This window comes from Meleagris gallopavo, chromosome 25, assembly GCF_905368555.1.
Source record: "Meleagris gallopavo chromosome 25, MGAL_WU_HG_1.1, whole genome shotgun sequence".
Lineage (NCBI taxonomy): Eukaryota > Metazoa > Chordata > Aves > Galliformes > Phasianidae > Meleagris > Meleagris gallopavo.
In genome coordinates, this window is record NC_139428.1 from 2,793,801 (window position 1) to 2,815,795 (window position 21,995).

The window sequence follows — 21,995 nt, forward strand, 5'->3', positions numbered from 1 at the left end:
TGTTATTCCCCCTCTTGGGTGATATATCTCCCTGTGTCTTCATACAGATCTTGTACCTGCATTTGCCTGCAGCAGAAGCAGTTTCTACACCAGAGGTGGCTGCTGATATCTCGGGAGCAGCAGATGGAGGCTGTGACTCTAGCACAGAGGCAGCTTTGTTTTCATCTTGCTTGGGGTCTGCATATCCATTCTGTGTTTATACATCACTGAGCCTCCCTTCCTTAATCACTGCTATGGGGACAGCCAGGGTCAGAGAATAGACATTTTTATACAGACACAAAAAGCCCTTTGGATGAAATTCTCGCTGAAGGGATAAAACCCATTTGCCTCTTTAAAAAAAAAAAAAAAGAAAAGAGAATCTCATTTTCTTTAAGTTCCAAAGTGGTTTGCTCAGTAAGTCCATCCGTCTGTCAGATCACATCGGTCCATGCTGAGCATTGTGGTGCCACTGGCAGAGCCATGGCACTGTCATTGACACTGGTGCAGAAACGCTGCAGGTGCTGGAGATGTGCATGGTAAGGATGCAATCCACTCACTGTGGAGCTCAAAGGGCAGAGAGAAACTGGATGTGATGCACAGTGAGGGCATTTCCATGAGCTGAGTGAGAAGGCTTCGCAGCAGCTGAAGGACTCGCTGTTAGCTGAGCTGCACTAGTTCACCAGCACAGGGTGTGCATGGCTCTGTTTGTGCTTCCAAGGAGGTTTGAGCTGCAGTGTGTTAATGTGAAAGTGATTGATGCCCAGCCCTGGGCTCACAGTCCTCTGACAGGCTGGTGCTGGGCTGAGGGGCCAAAGCTCAGCTTTGCTGCTCCTGTTTTACAGGGGGAGCTTCTCTGGGTTGCTGCTGGGTGTGATGGAGAGGCAGAGATCCCAGCTTCCTTCTTGGAGACCTCCAAACTTTTCTCCTCTTTCCCTCCCTCCCTCCTTAATTTGAGGGGGTTATATTTTAAGCAGAGAGCTGAAGCAGTCTCTTATTCTCTAGAGTCTTTCATTCTGGTTTCCTTTCCTCTCCAAAAAGAAAGCTGCTTAGTGTTTCTGCTGCTTGGGGTACCCAGAGGTGCTGGAACACGGGACTAACAATGCTATGGGTGATGCAGTGGCACTTCTGCTCATGTCTGGGGCAGTCCAGCTGCACTTGTTCATGGATCCAAAGTGATTTCCCTTTCCTAGTTATGTATGTGAAGCACCTCTCCCTGTGAGAACCATCCCCACCACAGACAGAAACAACCCAGACTTGCTTTTCCTGGACATGGATCTCCCAGCACCCAGACTGAAGCCATCCAGGGATACCAGCGCTGCTCAAGCATAGAGAAGATGGCTTTGCTGGCCCTCAGCACTGGTTGCACTGGTTTTTCAGGGTGTGACAGCAATGCCTTCAGTGCTGCCACAGTGTCCTTAACCATCCTGCTCTTCCTCCTTGCAGAGCTACACTAAGAGTGCTGCCTTCATTGTCACCCTGCACCCACTGCAGAACACCACCACTGACTTCTGGAGGTTGGTGTATGACTATGGCTGCACATCCATCGTTATGCTCAACCAGCTGAACCAGTCCAACTCTGCCTGGGTGAGTGCTGCCAACAGCCCTGCATGCAGCTCTGTCCTGCCTTGACGTTGGGTTGGCACTGCATCATAGAACCATAACCTTTGCAAATGCCCAAAGGAGATGTAATTGAACAGGACAAAGGAAAGTTTGGGGGATAAAGAGTTGATTTTATTCTCCTTTTAGAAAGGGGAAACTGAGGCACGAGGGCTTTTGCTGGTTCACACAGAGTTTTGGGTTAAGCTTGGCCCAAAACGGGGTTCCCCTGGTTCTTCATGGAAGGCTACACCACCAGGAACATATTTTGCTAGTGAGGTGCATCCTTCCATCCCTCACCTGCAGTGAGCAAGTTTATGGTTTCATTGTGCACAGTCAGCCCCTTCAGTGCTTTGCCCTGGCAGTGTTTTGGTGCCAAGCTGTCCAGTGCTTGTCTTCCAGAAGACTGGTGCTTTGCGAATGCTGCTTTATAAATCAGCCTGCTACAGAGTGGGTGTCCTGCAGGTTTGTTGTGTGATGAGATGTCCAGATTTGCTGAGCTAGAAGAGAGATGTCTGCTGTCACCTGTTCCCTGTAGAGAAGGGACAGAAGCCCTCTGCCAAGGAGGCTGGGGAGCTGCAGCTGTGCCACATCTAGAGCAGATGTAAAAGTTCACTCTGGGTCTGTAATGTTAATTCAATGAGGAAACTTAGTGGATTTTTACATAAAATTAGCATTATAAACACATAAGGCTGTCAGGGAAGACTTCATTAGCTGGCTAATTTTACAAGGTGAGACCAGATACACAATGTAAATGACCCCAAATGGCAGTTACACCATTTGTCACAAGGATGCCATGAATGGAGCACCAGTCCTGTGTTGTGTGGATCCAAGTGCTGGACACGCACAGCTCACATGGTAATGTCCCTGCATGCAGCAAAAGCATCAGCTGTCAGCTGAACCCAGCTGTAAGGGACCACAACAGCAACGGGAAAAAATATCCAGCATTTCATTTCTTTCTCCCCACCTGTTCTTTCATTCCCAGTTCAGAAATGCCCAGCAGGAGCTGCCTGTCCCCTGCAGCATGGCAGGACAGCTGCTATCCCACAGCACTATCCTAGCCAGGACTGTGCCATATTTCTTCATTATTCAGCCCTGTCTCTCTCTCTAGACGTCTATTCTTCAGGGATGTCTGCGTGTAACAATATTTAGCTGGATCTTAAATGTTTACCAGTTTAGGACCAACAGCTAATAAATCAGCCTTTCCAGCAGGCAGCTTTGAAAGGTGACTTAGAGGGTATATCCCTCACTTGAACTGTGTCTTGCCGAAGGAAGTTTTAATATCCAAATTATAGCTCTGAGTCTAGAAGGCTTAGAGATCTTGGAGATTTATAGCCCCTATTAATAACCAATTATTTCTCAAACACATTTGCCATGCAGTTAGGCCCAGGCCGTTAGATGGACTGAAATGCTAAATGTTCTGTTAAAGTGTGGTGACAAACATCATATATTTTGTATCGCTGCTGGTTTCCCAGCTGTCATGGTGTGAAAACAATTGCATCCGTGACCCTTGGCCAGAGCCATCCATCAGTGCCCCGCGGGACGTGGGAGGGAGCAGGAGCTGCTCTACAGCCCTTCCTTGTTGCTGGCTGATATTGGTGCGACTTTGGGATGGTCCTGGCCATGGGCTGAGGGCCACTGTCGTGCCATGTGATGGCTAAAGCTACGCTGTGCCTATTCTCCCTGCAGCCCTGCCTTCAGTACTGGCCTGAGCCTGGGCTCCAGCACTATGGCCCCATGGAGGTGGAGTACGTGTCAGGAGCAGCAGATGAGGACATCGTGTCCCGTCTCTTCCGAGTGCAGAACATCACCCGGGTGAGGCTCTCTCTGGTTTTGGGGCTCTCCTCATTGGGTGCCAGAGGAGTTTTCTCCTGTTCTACCTCCTGATGCCCTGAATATTTCTGAACATGAACCCCTCCCCCCACATCTGCCAGGCTGGAGTCTGGTCCCATTCAGCTCCATGGATGTAATCCTCCTCTCGCAGCCTGCTAACCAGATTTGGGTTTCCCCACTAACCAGCTTACTGGGGTATTAAGGCATAGTGCCAACGCTCCACCCCTCTGTGGGCAGCAGCTCCTTATGAACCTCCTGGCTCCCAGCAAACACAACAAACACACCCCTGGGGTCCTCTGCATGCAGGATGAGGATCTGATGGAGGAGCCCTGCAGAAGCGGAGGGCTCTGCTGCCAGGTTTTGTGAGATTCAGACAGCTTGAGGTGCTGCTGGTTAGGATAAGCCACATTGATGGAGCTGCCTGGAGTGGTGGGTCCTCTGGCTTGGGGTGAGCTGTCAGGGAGAGGGCTCAACCATCCAACTCATTGCATTAGGAAAAGTTTTCTTCCCCTTTTGCTCTACAGTTAATACATGACAAACATGTCTTGCCCTCCATGAAACCTTCAGCAGAGGCAAAAGAAGGCTCCCATGGCTTAATGCTGATGATGTTTGCTTTTCTAGCTGCAGGAAGGGCACCTGATGGTCCGGCACTTCCAGTACCTGCGGTGGTCAGCATACCGAGACACCCCAGACTCCAAGAAGTCCTTCCTGCACCTCCTGGCCCAAGTGGAGAGGTGGCAGAAGGAGAGTGGCGATGGCAGGACTGTGGTGCACTGCTTGTGAGTGTCAGCTGGGGGGCTGTGGGCTCTGGTGCTGGGGAAGATGCCACCAGCTCACTTCCACAGAAATTCTTCTGAAAATCCCATCCCGTGCTGATTTTGTGCCCAGATGGTGCTGCCTCTTCCAAAACACAAGTTTGGGGTGAAGCACCCTCTGATCACTATGTCACAGCTCCTCCACGAGGTGTGTCCCCCCACCAACAGCAAGCAGCATCCCTGATGTTCACCCTGGCCCCAGCCCTGTCCTCATGTCCCCTGCATGTCACAAGCTGCATAGGGGTTTGTCAGGAGCTCTGCATCTCTCACTGCTGGCTGCTCATCAGGCACGTGCACTCCTCATCCCCTCTTCACATACACGTGCTCTCCTCAGATGGGACCCAGCACGTTCACAGATTAGTAGAGACAGCAGGAGAGCCTTTAATCAAAAATTAATTATGGCTTTGCCCATCTTCATTACCCGGAGGGTAATTTGAAAACATGCTTTATAAAACACCGGCGTCATGTTCACTCATCCTCTCCCCAGTCCCCATCACTGTCAGGGATCAGACGTGGATGTGACGGATGGTTTCACTCCTGGATGAATGGTTTTGCTGCACTGCTGGAAAAATGAGGCCAGCACCTCCAGCCAGTGCTACCCACAGTGCTCAACCTGGGGAAAAGGGCTGGGTCACCCTTGGGATAGCAAGAGGGTCACAGAGGGACTAGATGGCCTCTCCAGGGTCACTCGGAAAATTGGTCTGTGATTAAGAACAGAGCCCAGGTGTCTAAGCCTCAGCCCTGATGGACCAAAAAGGCATTTTGTTGCTCTTACCTGGCTATTTCAAGGACGAGAGGGCAGGATCACAGCTCTTGTCACCATGTGGGAATCATCCCTATCACCCAGTTTGTTAGGGTTCTGGGACCTATACTGGGAAGGAGGGGATGGACAGAGACTGGGGGAACTGAATGGTGCATGAAGATGCTTGAAGGCCATCTTTGGCCCTCACCATGTGCTTCTTCCACCAGGAATGGGGGTGGTCGGAGTGGCACCTACTGTGCCTCCACCATGATCCTGGAGATGATCAAGTGTCACAACATGGCAGATATCTTCTATGCTGCGAAGACCCTCCGCAACTACAAACCAAATATGGTGGAGACCTTGGTAAGCAGCAGGCACTTCCAGCATCCGTGTTAACTGCTTCTCCCTGTGAATCTGCCTTCCTGCAAGCCTCCAGCAGGGAAAGGGGTGCTGGAGGATGCATGTACCCCAAAACACTGTTTCTTTTGGGGCAGCTGTGGGCAGAAATCTTGTGCCCTATTCTGGGTCCCTTGATGGCAGCGTTGGGGCAGGAGCAGCACATGTCTATCCCCACATCTCCAGTGCTGGGCTGGTGCCTGGCCGTGGTTCAGAAGTAAGCCAGCTGGAAATATTTACCCTGCTTGGATTATAAAATCTCTAAGTTGACAAACGCAAATCACATCCCCCTCAAATCACATCCCCCTCAAAACCATTTCATTAGGAATTAAATTGAAGGGGAAGGTGAGGGAGGGTACCGGGGGATGGAGGGAGGGCTGCAGATAATGGAAAGATGATGTGACAAGCATGAAGCCACCAGGCCCATTGGGCTAAATTACCAAGGTATTAAAAAGGCAACATTTCACATCAGGACACAAGCATTCTCCAGGCTCAAATGAACCTGAAACAGCTATTCTGGGAATCCCAATCTCCTGGAGCCACTGGAGGCCAGATCCTCCCCCTGTGTATGAGTGCAGGCCTGCAGAGAGCAGCCGGAGCGGAACAGTTCCCTCTGGATCCAGCCTGTGCATCTTCCTCCTCTGTGTGCCTGTGGGGTTTATTTTTATATTATAATAAATTGAAACAATCTCTTTTCTTAATCCTAAAGCATTATGTGCTTTTAGTCTAAGCTGCCCCAGCCTCCCTACTTTGAAGCCCCTCTTCCCACTCCCACCTGGGGATAATGGGATTTTTGTGCTGGTGCTCAATCTGCCATCTCTGTGCTGCTGCTGTGGATTTTGGGAGGTGAGCTCCCTCCCTTTTCTCCAGGCTCAGTCTTCCCTTGCATCCAGCATGCTCCCATCCAAGAGCATCTGAAACCTGGCTTGTGGTGGTTTTCCACCTTCTGGCTGTTTTGCTCACTGGATGCTTGAAAGAGCAACACCTCACGGGGAGGGGCACTTCTGATGTCTGTGCTACCCTACAGTTTTGTGTGCTATAAATTGCACGAGAACGGAAAGACACAAGAGCAGCTCACGTAAATGAGGACAAGGATGGACAAAGCTTATGAGCTCAAACAGTGATTTTTGCTATGATGTAAAGCCGGCCGTGCTGGGATCTTAACTCTCTCCTCTATCCCCATACAGGAGCAGTATCACTTCTGCTACGACATAGCACTGGAATACTTGGAGTCCCTGGAGACCAGATAGCACCTCGCCAGGAGGGCAAAGGCAGAGGTTTGCTTAGGGTTTGTGCCAAACTCGCATTTTTGCACTTGTGTTAGTGCTGACGGAGAGGAGGGGGAAACAGCAAAGGACCATAAATGGACACAAATCAGGAGCAACAAAAGGACCTGGGGAGGTGCTGCCTGTTCTCCATCCCCTGCTCTCCGCCTTCCCTCCCACTGCTCCAAGTGCATGGCCATGGGTCGATGCTGCATCTCACCTCGTCCCATCCCTGCTGTGATGTGGAGTTGGTGAGCACAGGAGGTGGCCCTTCAGCACTGCCTGGGCCTGCTCAGACACATCTGGAACAGCTGGAGAAGACCCCAAGGAAGGGAGAGGACGGAAGGATGCAAGCCTGTTTTGGTTGGAGGAATATTTGGGAAAAAGATCTTTTTAAAATCATACTTGGAGATGAAGCTGCTCTTCAAGGAGCCCCAGTGGTTCTGGTGTGTTTTGCTCTGCGTGGGGACACTCTTTGCACTGGAGCAAAGCCCCTGAAGGAAGCTCATGGATTTGTCACTTAACACAAGCTTGGTTTCCACTGTTGTGTTTCTGTGAATTGTGTCCTTCATGCATTCAGCCCTGGACAGAGGGGGACCCTGGGATGGGAGGCAGGGGATGTGTGATGTCCATCATGGGGACCAGCCCGGAGCCCTCTCTATGTCCTTTCAAAGCTGCAGCAGTGATGTTTCCCCTATGGCACATCTGTCTCCATGCAGTCATCTCCATCCATAGTAATTATTCCTTCCTGGGGGGCTCTAAGAGCTGCTCACACATTCCTGCTGCCCACCCAGCAGCCAGGACCCTAAAGGCAAAATCACAGGGCTGTTGTTTGAAGGCATCTGATACCTTCTGGGTTAATCCTGTTGCAGGCAGGCATCAGGTGCAGTGTTTGCTGTTTTATCTGGAAAAGCCAGGTTGTCACCAGGCAATGGGAGCAAGCTGTGGTCAGGGCTTTCTCTCTCCAAACAGCTCCATAAATGCACAGTGAAGGGATGCAGGTTTGTCTTCAGGAGCTGGGGATGCTGCTTATCTTGGGGGCTGAGCACAACCCTTATCAGTCATTTTTTGGCAAAGTAGAGAAAACCAGAGGAGAAACCAGCATCCCCATGCTGGAAATTGCACGTGGGCATCCACATCCTTCATTGCCATCTCCCCTGGGCAGCAGAACCTTTCCACCCTTGCTGCATTCAAACCTGCATCGTGATCCAAAGCCCAGCAGATGCTGTTTGGTTGCACCAGTCTACAGCATGAAGATCTCAGAGCCGAAGTGGCTTCTCCAAGGATGAGCAAACCCCTGAGAAACTTCCAGCTGCTCTCCAAGGGTGGAAGGTGAAAGGCCACAAGATAAATCTCTCCCCTTGGAGAGGATTTGCCTGACTATTCGGTTTACCCACGTCCTTGCCGAGTAACTTGCACAGCTTGACAACACTTTATCCAAGGGCTATGCAACACATTCCCCTTTGTTTCCATCCTTGCTGTGTGCCACTGTTGCCTTGTGACCAAGCAGTCTCATTGCTCCAGTTGGGGTTGGTAACACAAGTGCTTTGGGTGATGCTGGTGCTTTCATTGCAGCTGTTGTGTGGGGTTGGTCAGCATCCCCTTCTCTCCAGCACCACATCCATGCTGCCCAGGGAATGCAGGTGCTGTATGGGCTTGCTGCTTGCAGATGAAGTTTGGCCAGAAAAAAAAAAAAAAAAGGTGGAAAAAAAAAAGTTTGAAACCCCATTTAGTCCTGGGGAGAGAGCAGAGAATGGAGGAATTGCATATGTTTCAAAAGTTAGGGTTTTTTGTTTTTTAAATATTTCCTTGCTGGATGTCTCTGGGTTTTTCGAGCAGACTTTGGAATCAAAGTGCTGTAAAAATGAATGCATCTCCAGCCCCTACTGAGATGCTTACGTGACAAGAGGCGAGGGCAGCCTGTACATAGGAATATATATAGAGAAATATATATATAAAAATATAAATACTGTTCTTAAGATGGATAATGTTTATTGGTATTACAGATTCGAGTGGTGCTTTTATTTTTTCCCTTTATAATGTCTCCGTGGAGGGGACATGAAGGACCCAGGGGGGGCACAGGAGGGGACATGTTTGATGTGGGTTGTACCACACACATCCAGCTGTTGTTGACTGTTTCTTTGGTTTGGATTTTTTTTTTTTTAATTATTATTATTTTTGGCTTTCTTTCCTTCTAAGAAAATCAGTTGCATAAATAAATGTTCCAAATTTGTGATGGCCTCTGGCTTTCTCGTGCTGGCATTGGGATGGGACTTTGAGGAGCCTGGTGTAGAGGGAGGTGTCCCTGCCCTATAGCTGGGAGGGATCTAGATGATAAAGGTCTCTTCCACCCCAAATCATCATATGATTCAGGGGGGAAAAGGAGGGAAGGGAAGAGGGGGAAAAAAAAAGAAAAAGAATTATAATCATACCTTGGTTTGTGCAAGGTACACGGCCAGGTGCTGGGACAGCAGAGCCTTCCTGGCACAGAGCATCAGCACTGCTCTACAGAGCCCCAGCTGGAATGGAGTCAACACTGGGAAATGTGCACAAAAGCAAGGAGGGACTTCCAGGACCTTTCCCAGCTAGAAAATGAACACCTGTTGGAAGGAAACCTTTCTGGAAAAGAAAGCTCCTGCATTGTCTTGGGTGATTTATCTATTACAGAGCAGGCTTTGGTTTAATGTGTTGTGATATTAAACACTTCCAGTAACACTCGAGTCTTAATTTAACGGAGACCAAGGGGGAAAAAAAAAAAAAAAAAAAAAAAGAAAATCTAATTGACTTGTCAGGACTGTTTTTCATCTTTAATTAAGGTTCATGAAGGATGCAGTAATTAGATTTGATCAATAAATAATAAAAAGGGGGCTGATGCAAGATGAAACCTGGAAGCGCTGCTGGGAAGGGCTGTGGGTGGGTGTGTGTCCCCCTGGCCAGGGGGTCTGTCCTTGAATGCATGCCCCCAGTGTCTGTCAGCAACCAGAAACAGTGCCCTGTGTCCCACACATTGCACCTCCAGGGGTTGTGCAAGACAGAGCCCAGAGGAGGAGGAAGATGCTTTGCTCAGCTTGGGGCAACTGGAGCTTTAATCACAAGCAAAATGCAGGAGCACGTTGCAGTCATGCCTGCTGTTACTGCACGAGCTGCTGATTGAGATTCTATGAAATCTGGTGAAGTATCTCTACATTTTGAATTGTAGGAAAAAAAAAAAAAAATAGTTCTCAAATTGAGCCATTTCTATTAAAAAAAAAAAAAAAAATGAAACAGATCCATAGGGGAAAAGATAGAAGTTGCAGTGATGCTGATATTCATTTTTTGGAATAGGCCTGTGGAAGGATGGGGAACAGGGACCAACATCTCCCCAGTGCTGGAGAGTTGATTCAAGTTGCTTTAATGGTACTGTAATCTATATGCCAATGGTGTCACCTCTAAATGTGCCATCAGAAGGCTCAATGGGAAGAATTTGTATTTCGAAATAAATATTTCCTCGCGGTGTGCAAAAATATCTAATCATGTATTTATCCTTAAGTACTTCCAAAAGTCAACATAATTATTCTAGTCCCATTAAGTTTAATTTGCAGTAAATTATGCATTTAGCTTTAAGTTGAGGTTGCTGGTTAGAGTCAAGATAAAGCTCTTGCTATTTATAAAGCAGTAATTCAGCACGGCTATCAAATACAAATGGTTAGGCATGAAAATCCTGCTTAGGAAGTTTGGAAAGAGTTTCAGACAGAGGCAGAGACAGAACCAGGCTGAAAGCAAACACACAGCATTGCAGGGGAAGGGCTCAGGGTGTGCTCTGAAGCAAAGGGCCCGTGCTGGCATCTCACTGTCCCTTAGGGATGACACCCCTGCTGTCCTTCACTGCTCTGCACAATGCTTAGCAAAGCAAGGCTTGCTCAGGGCTCAGCTGGTTGAGGAGGCTGCCAGGTTTGCGACAGGAGCACTCAGCCATATCAGAACTCTGGGCCTCCTAAGGGACAGCCAGAGATGAATGCACCTGAAATTAGCAGGGACTTTGGAAGATGATGCCCTGAAGCAGTCCTACAAAGGCATATGGGGCAGAAGGAAGTCAGCAGCACGGTGCAGTCATCCCTGCAATTTAGCATGCTATACTCTACTGCAAGCCTGCAGGTTGCAGCTACAAAATCAACACTTGGATAGTCCATTCCTGGATGGCCCAGCATGCAACCCAAAGAGTGAGCCCCCAGTATGCAGCCCAACTGCGCAGATATTCAGGGTACCAGCACTGAGTTCCTTGGTTATAACCATCCACGTGGCTCACAGTTCTGCACACTGGCTACTCTGACCATCCCCTCTTCAAACCAGATTCTTTCATTACAGAAATGGTATGCCACTGCTCTCCACTTGCTCAGGTTACCCTTGCTGAACCCATCCGTATACCAGACATCTTCAGGAATGGGGTATTCCTCTTCCTGAATGGGACTCTTCTCTGGTGGGTGACCATTGTCTCTTCTGGACATCACTGTGATATGTAATCAAGACTAGGATCTTCTGGAGTTCTTCCTTCAGAGGTGATGAAGACAGACTACTCCTCTAGCTGAGATGAGCAACTCATCATGCCAAGCCCAAATACAGCAGCTGGGGAGGCAAAAACTAAGGAAAAAAAAAAAAAATCTGCTTACCTTTAAAAGGTCTCTGGTAGGGATTTCCAGTGAGATACTCCTATTTCCACTGCCAGCCTTTAAATGAGGGCCGGGAAGGGCTGGATCCTGGCTCCAGCCCTTGCAGTCAGTCAGATGCATTGCTTGCACCTGGGTTGACCCTGCCTTCCCACCAGGTGCTCCATCACTGCTCAGGCTGTGACTCAGCACTTGTGCTACACCTGAATAGCACATTATTCATTTACTCACTCGTTCGTTCGTTCAACCAAACCATCTCTGGGTACTTTGCCATCTACTGTTATGGAGCTTTACGCACAATCTCAGTGCTCTGTATCTGTTGTGGTTTTCTTCCACCCAGATCTCAGAGGAGCCGCTCAATGCCTGAGACACCAAAACCAATGGAGAAGTGCTACTTTTGGGGGCAACTACGTGTCTGAGAGCAGCACCACAGCTCCCTGCAGCCCTGTTCGCATCCTCAGCCCTGTGAGCCTGCAGGACACGGGGATGGAGGAAGGCTGGGCTGAAGCAGGGGTGAGGTGCTGCATCCAGGGTCATACGGCTGCTGACCGCAAAAGCCAGGAGCTGCACACCCAGCCCATGGTAACCTTCAGGCCAGGCCACGATATCATAATACACACCTGCTATCATATCATATCCCTCTTTTTTTTTTTTTTTTTTTTTTTTTGCTTTTTCTTTCCCCAGAGCTTTTGGAGGCCGTCAAGGAAAACAAGAGGTGTTTGCAAGGTTAAGAGAGTCAGTGTCTAAGTGTACGGTAAAGGTTTGCTGTTATTTACAGCTGTAGGCAGCAAGCACTCTTTGTGGGGGGAAGGGAAATGCAATTTAAGAGAACAGAAATAAATAAGGAGCTGCAGCAGCTAACACTCTCTGATTTAATCCTCAGCCCATGAGAAAGATTTATTCTGTTCTCTGACAGTTTGATCACTCCACGAATCCCATAGGTCAGCCCATATCTGCTGTTGTTATCTCTGGGCTGCTCCCAGTGTGGTGCATGGGGAAGATTTGTTAAAGAAATGAACCAAAGAGGGGCTCTGATAAGTGTTACTGATGGGAAACCCAGAGACCTTCGGTACAGAGGAAAATATAGGATGCAACCACACAACCAGCTGAGATCCTCTTTAGATAGGAAGGGCCAAGGCCCTTCAGGAAGGAGGAATCTGCTGCCTGCAATGGGGCTGGGAATGCTGGAGGCTCCAATGCTTCAGTCTGGGGGAGCAGGAAATAGTGGCTGTGGGCTGCATGCTGATACGCAAAGAGTTTCCAGGAAAGGAGAATTTGGTTGCACGTTGTGGGCAGGTTTGCTGCCTGTATTGCAGCGCTAACATCAGTTCTTACAGTAAATCCCCCCTCTTGAATGCAGGCACATGCCCTAGCATGCCCCAGCATTACAGAAAGGCAGGCAGTGTTGGCATGGTTGAGATCTGAGGGACTGCTGGCTTCTGCTCATTAAACTGGCATTAATCTACTGGAGAGATCCCAGTTTCTGCCCTGGAGCACCATTGCAATGTTCCATGGTCACCGCCTGCCTCTCATCCCTTGCTGGCACAACTCTTCTGAGCTATTAGTGAAGGTCCAGAAAGGATTCCTTTTTTTTTTTTTTTTTTTTCCCTTTAAAACCAGCAAGAAAACCACTTGTACAGGTGCTGGGCTGGGGGACTGGTTGGAGGAGATGGGTGTAATGGAGAGCTGGGCACAACTCACACACTGACAGGGGTTCGACCCCAGCTCCTGAGTTCCTGAGTGAGGAAAGTGTCACTTCAGCACATCTTGGCTTAGAAGCCAGAAAAATCAAGTGGGAAACACCATCATTAAACCCCAAAGCGATGAGACGCGGGTTGAAAAGCAAACATTTCCCAGCACCCTCCCTCCTCTTCCATTGCTGTTTAATAACTTCCCAGTGCAATGTGTGCATTTTGCTGTCAGAGCTGTCTGGGAATGGCACCAAAAAGCCACAGGAGCTTTCCTATGCGATCAGGCACGTCGCCACAGAGACATATGCAGAGGGAAAGGCAGCCTGCACCAACAAATAGAGTGCAGACACAGACACGGATCAACAGGCTCACTCTCAGCCAGCCCGAAGTACAAGCACATGCAGAGGTGTTAGCAAATGTGTGCAGAGATGTGCATGTGCACACATGTGTGCACGGGTTCTCCCTTTCCCTGCAGCTGCATGCACAGAAGTGGGGCACAGTCCTCTAGATGCATTGCTTGGCATCTCCTTGGGTTGGGTTTCTCCAGTTAGAATTCTGTATCTTGCCAAAATGCAAAGCTGCAATTGGTAACTAGGCTGACCTTGCCCAATTTTGTGCCTTTTATGGACTTCTTCTGTGCAGTGCTAACTATTGACAATACAAGGGGGTGGGCAAAACGCTGCTGGCCAAGGAAAAGTTTCAAGGTGGGGATGGGGATGAGGATGAGGATGAACACTGCTGCAGGAGCATGAATTTCACAGGCAAATGTGGTCTCCTCCTGTCCTGGAGCAAAGCAGGCCTGGGTGCTGCACTGTCCTTGGGCTCAAATCTAAGACCCAAAGTGTGACTTTGTTTCATAAGGGAAGGAGCAAAAAAATGCTGAAAATTACCAGGAGGGAAAAGGAAAAGAGAAGGCAGCTTCTTTTTATTTACCTTTTTCATTATGTAGTTCTAAATGTTTCCCTTTGAGGCATTTGCAGCACTTGGTGTTGACATTGGCTTTTCAGGCAGGAGCGAGCTTTGAGTCAGACCACAAAATATTTTTCAATAAAAAAATAAAAAGTAACATCAAAAGGAAAAGCACAGAACACTGCAGGAGTGTTGAAACCTGATATTTTCCATTGCTTTTCCTTGGCCTTTCTCCACCCCAAAAAATACCCTTAAAAACTCCACCTCCTTTTGGCTGAGCTCGGGGTGCATTTCCAGGTTTTGCAAGCTGTGCTGATCCCTCGTGGCCGTGTTTCACCACCAACGTGTCCCCAGCTGCTCAGTTTCGCCCTGACTTGTGCTGCCTTGGATCCTCATGTAATATTGGGAGGAAGAGGGCAGGTGCAGTGTGCTGCATGCTGTGCATGGGTTCTGTGCATTGAGGGGTGATGAGTGGTGGGAGGAAGGCAGGAACAGCCCCAACAGAGCTGCGGCTCTTCTCTCTGCTTTTACTGCCTACTAACCCAAGTGACGGAGTGACCCAATGCAGAGCCTGAACCATGCCCAGACATAAGGCACTGCAGTGGGGCAGTGCTCCAGGAGGAGGACTGCTTCTCTGCATGCGTTACAGCATGTTGGCTGGCCAGCTTGGTCTTATCATGGGTTAGCACACCCAGGAGAAGCCCCTGATTTGGGAGGCAGCAGTGCCTTGAGCACGGTGGCATCTCCCAGCCCCGTGTGGGACTGGGCAATGCCAGGGCTGACAGAAGGATTTAATGAGGGTTTGAAAGAAACATCTTGTAAACTTTGGAGCGAGGAAGCTCCAGTTTGATTTGAACATGTTTGCTTGGCAGGGGCTGCCTGGGCCCCTGCTGCTGCTGCTTTTCCTGGCACTAATTAGGCAGCTTTCCATCTTGCCAGGCACAGGCGCTGCTCCCAGCGGCTCAGGGACAGCTGGAGATGCTGCAATTCTGGGCTGTACCAACATCCTGGGTGGGGACAGGGCACACAGAGATGGGTCCCCAGCTGGGTGCATGCCCTGGAGCAAAGCAGTAGTGATGCATGGTCTGGCAGGTGACCCCCAGACCCCTGGAACACGTCGCTTTGCACAGAGCACCCTGGGGATTCAGCATTGCCACTGAGTGGAAATCCTTTGCAGGTTCAGGGCTAATCCTGCTCCTGCCCCATGTGCACTCTCCCTTCCATTGCAGCCATCTGCTTCTTTTGAAACTTGATAAATATTTCCTTTTCCCTGCTGTTTCTCCCTTTTGCTCCTCCTGGCCAACATCTTGCAACAAGCAAAACATCTGCAATAACTGAAGCACCACCACCACCACCACCCCCACACTGAAAGCCCTTTTCTTGACACAGCTCTCCTTCCCTGGCAACTGTTTGAGGGTGAGGACAAAGCAGTGATGACCGCTGCTTTTCCATTGCCTCGGTGCCCATCCGAGTGCTGGAGATGGGTTTGGAGCTGTCGAGGGAATCCATCTCCTTTGTTTAATGTTTGCTGCGAGACCGGTCCCTCTTAATCTCTTACGATGTCATTAAAAGGGAAAACGTTTGCTCTGTGAGGCCTCAAACGGCCTTTTAAACTACAGTAAAATTGTAATTACTGGCTCACTTAGGAACTTAGCAATGTCTTGGTGCTAACATGCCTAGTTTGGTTTCCATGTGGGACTGCAGGGCTGGCCCTGCAGCTGGGTAGGAAGAGCCCAGCTTTGGCTGCTGGGTAGGTCCTGTGATGCCTCTGTGTTGGAGATATGTTACTGCTGCAGCTGGACAGCTGTTATTGTTTTACAGAATGCTTTGAGATCTACAGGTGAAAACCTCAGTGTTCAAGACAATAACCTTGCCCAAAGCTTGGAGATGCGACTTTCAGGGTTTGCATCCCATCCTCTTTGAGATGCCCAGCTGCAAAGAGCAGAGTGGCTCAGCCTCCGCAGGCAAAGGGGTTTGGGACAGATTTGGACCCAGCAGCCCTCATACCCAATGGGTGCCATCAGCCCTCACACCCCGTGGGTGCCATAAGCACGCCATATGGGGCTCTGGGAGCTGTATGGCTGCATGGAGATGGGCCCAAGGATGGGTCTGTCCTGCACAGCCCTGCATCCCTGGGGCACTGCCGTTGTTGCTGCTGTGCCTCTGTTGTCACGGTGCAGGCGGCAGCAGGGCTGGCACACCGGGGGATTTGTTCCCACGGGCAGATCAAATATGTTGCAGAAATGGAGGTAGCATAAGGACATCGTCCCAGTCATTCTGGTTTTGCGTCATGCTCCTAAAGGCAGATTGCTCTGCTGTGGTTAAACAACACACGCCTTGTGTTTGGGTGGCAAGATGAGGTCTGCGTGTTTGCATGCATCCCTTGGGTGCTGCAAAGGGGTTCTGCCATGGGAAGGACAGCCCCAGCATTGTGGGCTGAGCTCACAGGGGAGGAGAAACACCTCCAATGACTAAAAGCCAATTATTTTTATTAGGGAAAAGAAAGAAAATACCTTCATTCATTCAATGTGTGTGCATGCACGTGCTTTAAATTGTAGCAGTCTCACTGTTGAGTGGAACTTAATTATCTTCCTGGGAAGCTGGGATTGCTGAGTACATCTCAGAAGGAGAAGTGCTTCCCTCTGTGCTGCACGCAGGCAGCTTCCAGCAGCCATCACAGCCACGGCTGTGCCCACAGATCCCAGAGCAGCTGGGTCCCTGGAAACAGTTGTGCAAATAAGAACTTGTAGTTGTGTTGGTTTTGCTGCCTTTTTCTAACTGCACCGGAGCCATCCTCATGGCAGCAGCTCAGGCTGGTCCAAGGGCAAGTGTCTATTTTGCAGACAAAGCAATGACAATCGCAGAGAGTGGGCCTGGAGGCTCCTGAAGGGCTGGTGGGTGCCCCACTGCAGAGCCTGGGCTGCATTTCCCCCATCCTGCACTCAGCCATATCCTTCCCGCAGGCAGAAAGCTCTGCGCAGCATCCCCTGAGTACCTCCTCCCTTTTGAGAGCTCTTAATTACCTCTAATTGCTCTTGACTTGTTCTTAATTGTTCCCCAATAACACCCTGATTAGGGGAAGAGGAGTGTACAGCTGCACGTGCTGAACTTTTCCCCCTTGAGTTCACAACAGATTGATATGTCATGTGAAATGTTGTGGGTTTGTCCTTCCTATCCAGCTGTTAATGGCCACGTCTGCTAGATTATGGAATAATCTTCTAGGGGAAACAGAAGGAGCTGCATTACTCCAGCCACTTACATCTAGGCTGGACAGAAACACTGGGAAAAAAATACACTGGGGAAAAGTGCTGTAAAGAGGTGTGCACCTGATGGAAGACAGGGGGTTTTGGCACTGGAGCTGCTCTGATGTAGGGCTGTTGGCCCTGACCCTGTGGGAAAGCCACTTCTTCCAAGGGGCTTCTCTGCAATGAGATCTGATCTGGATGCTCAGGCGCTGTGGTGTTTAAAGAGAACCAAAGTGATGTCTGTCAGCTTTCCTGCAAGTTAACTAGGCTTGGTAGGATTCAGCCTTTATGTTTTTGGAAAATCAACAGTTAGAAATGTAAGGCTGTTTTCAGTGGCTGATGTTTATTGCTGCTGTAATGAATAGTCACTCTCAGCCTCTCTTGTTCTCAAGCCATGCAAGCACAGCTTTTGCATTGCCACCCTTTAATGGCAGAGCTGTGCTCAGAGAGCCTGACCTGGTATGATGGGCATCCAAACTCCTCTGGTGTTTTCCCTGGGTGTCATCTCAGCCCATGGTGCAACCAGTGAGACCAGCTCCTCTTCCCATCCAGGCTGGGCATGCTTCAGACCCAGGCAAACGCAGCTGCAGAGCAGAGCAGCAGATTTTGCTGCTGTTAAATCTCCTACCACACTGCCAATCCTATCAGTTTCCCAGAGTTAGTGTTCTTCGTTTGGGTATTTATCAGGATTTAATGGCAATTGAGTCTTTAATATTTAAACTCCAGCGCGTGCTTCCATTTCAGCAGCCTGCTCTCTGGAGCAGGGATGCCTTGGGGAACAACTGGGACTCATTTCAATACCAGGAACTCAAAACACCCGAGTGGTTCCCAAGGCATCTGAGCGCCCAGATCCATGCAGAGCTGCTGGGTTGGATCCCAGCTCTGACCCTACGGATGGGCGTGGGGTTGTGGGGCTCATTGTGTGCCTATGAGCACCTATGAGTCCTCTGACAGGCTGTGGCACCTGGGAGAAACTCTGCTTCCATCTCCAAGTTTCCAATTGCTCTCCCTCTCTCCTCCAAACACATCTCCGTATTGCTTTAGAGAAAAGGACTTCAGGCTTCAGTGCCTGCCATGCTGGGATGCTCTGGGCACAGCAATGCAGGAAGAACTGCTTCTCAGATGCCTATGGTGATGTTCACACCAGCCCATTCTCTGCCCCACTGCATTACATGGAGCAAAAAACTGCTTCTGCAGCACACACAGGGTGCAGAGAGTCCTGTGCCGACCCAGCGGATGCTGGGATTCAGTAGCAGCAGTGTGAAACCCACTTCCAGGAAAAGCAAGGAGTGTTAATAGCACCTGAAATCGATAGAAGCACCACCAGATCCATTTTTAACCAGCTGCCTGCAGAAGGTGAATGCAACACTCGGAGATTAATAGAGCAGGTAAGTGTGTTCTTTGGAGAAGTGGCAGTGAAAGCTGCATTAACAAGAAAGCTGATGCAAGGGTAGGGGAGAGTGCTTTGAGCTGAAAAAAGGTGGTGAAACAGAGCTTGGGTAACTTTCCAGAGATGCCTAGGCTTAGGATTGGAAAAATCCCATCAATATTCTTAGGGGGAAGCTTGTGAGCACTTGAAAGCAATGAGGAATGGGCATTTTAAAGTGCAATCAAGCTCCTGCTCCTCATGACCAGCCCAAGACTGAAGGACCTCAGTGTGCAGGAGAGATGGAGGTGAGAGCAGAATGCAGCGATGAAAGCCAGGAGGCACCAACTTCTCTGAACAAATGGTGGCCAGTCGGTGTGCTCTCAAGACAGCAAGGAAATACTGCCGTCCTCTCCACAGCCTGAGGAGCCCTCTGTTATGTCTACATTCTCATGTCCTGGTGTCATCAGGCTTGGAGGAGAGCCAGCTGGTTTGATTAAGAGGCAGCTCATCTCTTAGCCTCCTCTTGTCAGGCTCTGAACAAATCAGGAATTCGAATCAAGTTTATCTGGTGGTGAGGGCACAGCAAATGTTCTCCTCCATCCAGGCTTCATCTGCTCCTTTGGTCTTTCCTCTTCTTTTTCCAATTCCTTCTGCTTTCTTGATATTGAGTCTCTTGCTTTCCTTGGGACCAATATTTAATGCCATCCCCACCAAGGGAGAGCCAATTTTCCTTCCAACTCCATTAAAAAAACTCGTAATGGAAACTAAAAGGTCTGGACCATAGGGCTAGTTAGTAGCATTTAATTAATTAGATGTGGGAAGATGAGTCTAGGGGCTTTCTTAGTGCAGTTTAGTTTTATGGATTGCCATTGCGGGGCTTTTCTCATTGATCAGGAGAGATGCTCTGCAACATGTGCTCCGGAGGGACTCGCACCAGGCACTGCATTGCCAGGATGCTTGTGATGAGTTTTTTGGCTACCGGATCTTTGAATGCTAAACGACTGCATTACGTCTTCTGTTGTGTCTGAAGATAAGTGATAAAAGTGAAATTTCTGGTGCCAGAAACCAAAATAATCTATTTGTGGGTGTGAGAACCAGGCTTGGGAGAAAGCAAGGAGAGGAAGAAAGGAGGTGACAAATCCTAATGTTTTAAATGATCCCTAAACCCATGACTAAGATGATAATTTGTCCTGGAAAGATATCAGAAATGAGTTAAGCAAACTAACAGCCATAAAGACATGGGAGCATCGTGGGAGCTTTGCCAGATCTTTCCCAAGCTGACAGTGGGATCCAATGGAACTGACGGTGCTACAGCCATGGACACGTAGCGTGGGTGAACCTGGCCTGCAGACACGTGCTGTGTGGCCTGGGGGCTCTGATGGCTGCTTGAGCAAACAGCCAAGCTGCTGCATTGCATATCACCACAAATCTGTGGATAAGAAGGGTCAAATTGCTTCTGGGCAGGTGCTGCTGCTATGGCACTAAGCAGAGCCTTGCTCCTCCAGCAGCTCCCCTGCTCCGTGCACTAAGGCAGCTGATTCCCCAAGAACCCCCCGTCCATCCCTCAGCCTGTTCCACCAATGGCTCCTGCTGACCAAGGCAGAGCAGTGTGTCCCAGCTCTGCACAAACTGGGACATCTGCCTTCTGTGCAGAGACAAAACCTTTTGTTCTGCTCCGTTGTTACGGGAGATCACAGCGAAGCTCTTGTGCTGATTTCTGCTCTCAGAATAACTTCGGTGCTGGCTCAGGGCTCCTCCCATCCTCCTCTGCAAGCAGAGTTTGCCAGAAGGGCTCCTCGTTTTGCTGTAATTATTACCGTGTGTATGCACAGAGAGGCCCTGTCTCCAGCACACAGAACCTTCCCCTGTCGTCTCTTGACTCAAGGCACTCAGAGGGTGAGCTCAGGCTGCTTTAGGAGCCTTAGGTCTGGTGGGAATTATGTTGCATTGCACCGTCCTGTTTGGGAGGCCTCTCTCTGCAGCAAAGGGAGGACAAACGCTGCCTCCAGCCTTTCCAGTGGCTCCTGTTTGAGTTCAGAGCTCTTGTCATTCCCGTGCCTGGCTGATGCTCTATTATTGAAGTTTCAAGCTTTCTCGTTCAGCAGCTTTAACCAAATTTGCTCAGAAAATTAGAAAATTGCTATGTGTATATCCAACCCAGTTCTCTTGTCAGTTCTGATTTAGTGCCAGAGATCAGAGGGATGCTCAGGTAGGAGCATCTGGTAATTACTCTCAAAGATACCTGGGTCCCAAAAGCATCCTTGAAAGGAACAGATACTGTGAGGAGGGGCTGGAACAGGTGCTGCTGCACGGAGCTCAGAGCACACATGTGGAAAGGCACAGCAGAGTGGATCCAGCATCGCTTTTTCTCCAGATAGCTGCAAAATGATGGGTGCTTTTCGGGGATCTGATGCAGTCTTGGGCCCCAAAACTGAGGGGTCTGTAGAGTAACCCCATAGAGCCCCAGCAGATGACTGCACCATGGCAGGGTATGGGGTCTGGCTCCTCTCGGCCAGCTGCCAGCAAAGCAATCACTGCTCTTGGGAAGAAAAGACTCGAGGAAATCATTTGAAATATCCTTGTGCCACATGTGCTTTATTTTGAGAAGTAGACAATAACCCTGCATCCCCAGATGAAATATTGAATTTTAAGGGAGATGCAAACAAGTACAAATGAATAATGTCTCTGATCATAAAGAAAGCATTTGCTAAAATTAAAATGGAATGCATTACTGTCTGTGCTGGAAACAGAAATGTCAGTAGAGCTACGAAAGGGGAGGCTGACTGCTTAGTGACCAGATACATTTATTGTTTTCTTTCCATTAATGCCAGTGGCAGTATTAGAGAAAAAAGCTCCAACTGCCTGATAACACTTCAGAAGTGAATTAAGTCCAGTCCTTGCAGAGGTCTCCTCATCTTATGTTCAGAATGGAGACTTGAATGGCCTCGCATCTAGAGTGACTGGGGTGGGGAAGGGAGAATTAATCTTTCTGAGCAGAAATAATATAGATAATGTCATAATAATCATTAAAAGGACAAGTGAAATTGGTCTGGTCCTTGAAGCAATCAATATGACCCATTATCCAGTTGAATTGGCATTTGATGGGAATGGCTCATTATTGTTTTGGATGTGCCTGTGTTTCACATCATCACCTAATTCAGAGACAGAGGTGTATTTATATCCTGCCACGTGCATTGGGAAGGAGTTTGTGGCAGGCTTGTGTTTGGGAAAGCTGCTATGGGCTGACCTGGAGGCACACACGTTTGAGCATCCTGCAGGATTCATTTGAGTGCCTCTGTCTGCACCAGTGGAGACTGACCAAACTGCCATCCACAGCCTGTTGAAGTTAATGAAAAGCATCTGATGACTCCGGTGGGCTTTGAGCCAGGGTCAATGTGTAGACAAACATACTGCTCGGTGATAGGAGCACCATCTGTAGGCACGTAACTGCTTGTTGGCTGGGGCAGATGCTCTTGTGAAAGTTCAGGCCCAGCCAGATGGTGGAAAACTTG

At 49.2% G+C, this 21,995-nt stretch overlaps 1 protein-coding gene across 3 annotated transcripts in view; it reads left to right on the plus strand.

The window, feature by feature from the left end:
• PTPRU (protein tyrosine phosphatase receptor type U) overlaps nucleotides 1–8,860 on the plus strand; it is a 46,198-nt gene extending 37,338 nt beyond the window's left edge. For all 3 annotated transcript variants that reach the window (XM_085208622.1, XM_085208623.1, XM_085208624.1), the window contains 5 exons: nucleotides 1,423–1,563; nucleotides 3,265–3,390; nucleotides 4,030–4,187; nucleotides 5,193–5,328; nucleotides 6,549–8,860. In XM_085208622.1, the coding sequence (XP_085064748.1) occupies nucleotides 1,423–1,563; nucleotides 3,265–3,390; nucleotides 4,030–4,187; nucleotides 5,193–5,328; nucleotides 6,549–6,611 (624 nt within the window). In that variant the 3' untranslated portion in view covers nucleotides 6,612–8,860. The remainder of the gene's footprint in view (nucleotides 1–1,422; nucleotides 1,564–3,264; nucleotides 3,391–4,029; nucleotides 4,188–5,192; nucleotides 5,329–6,548) is intronic.
• Nucleotides 8,861–21,995: the final 13,135 nt, after the last annotated feature.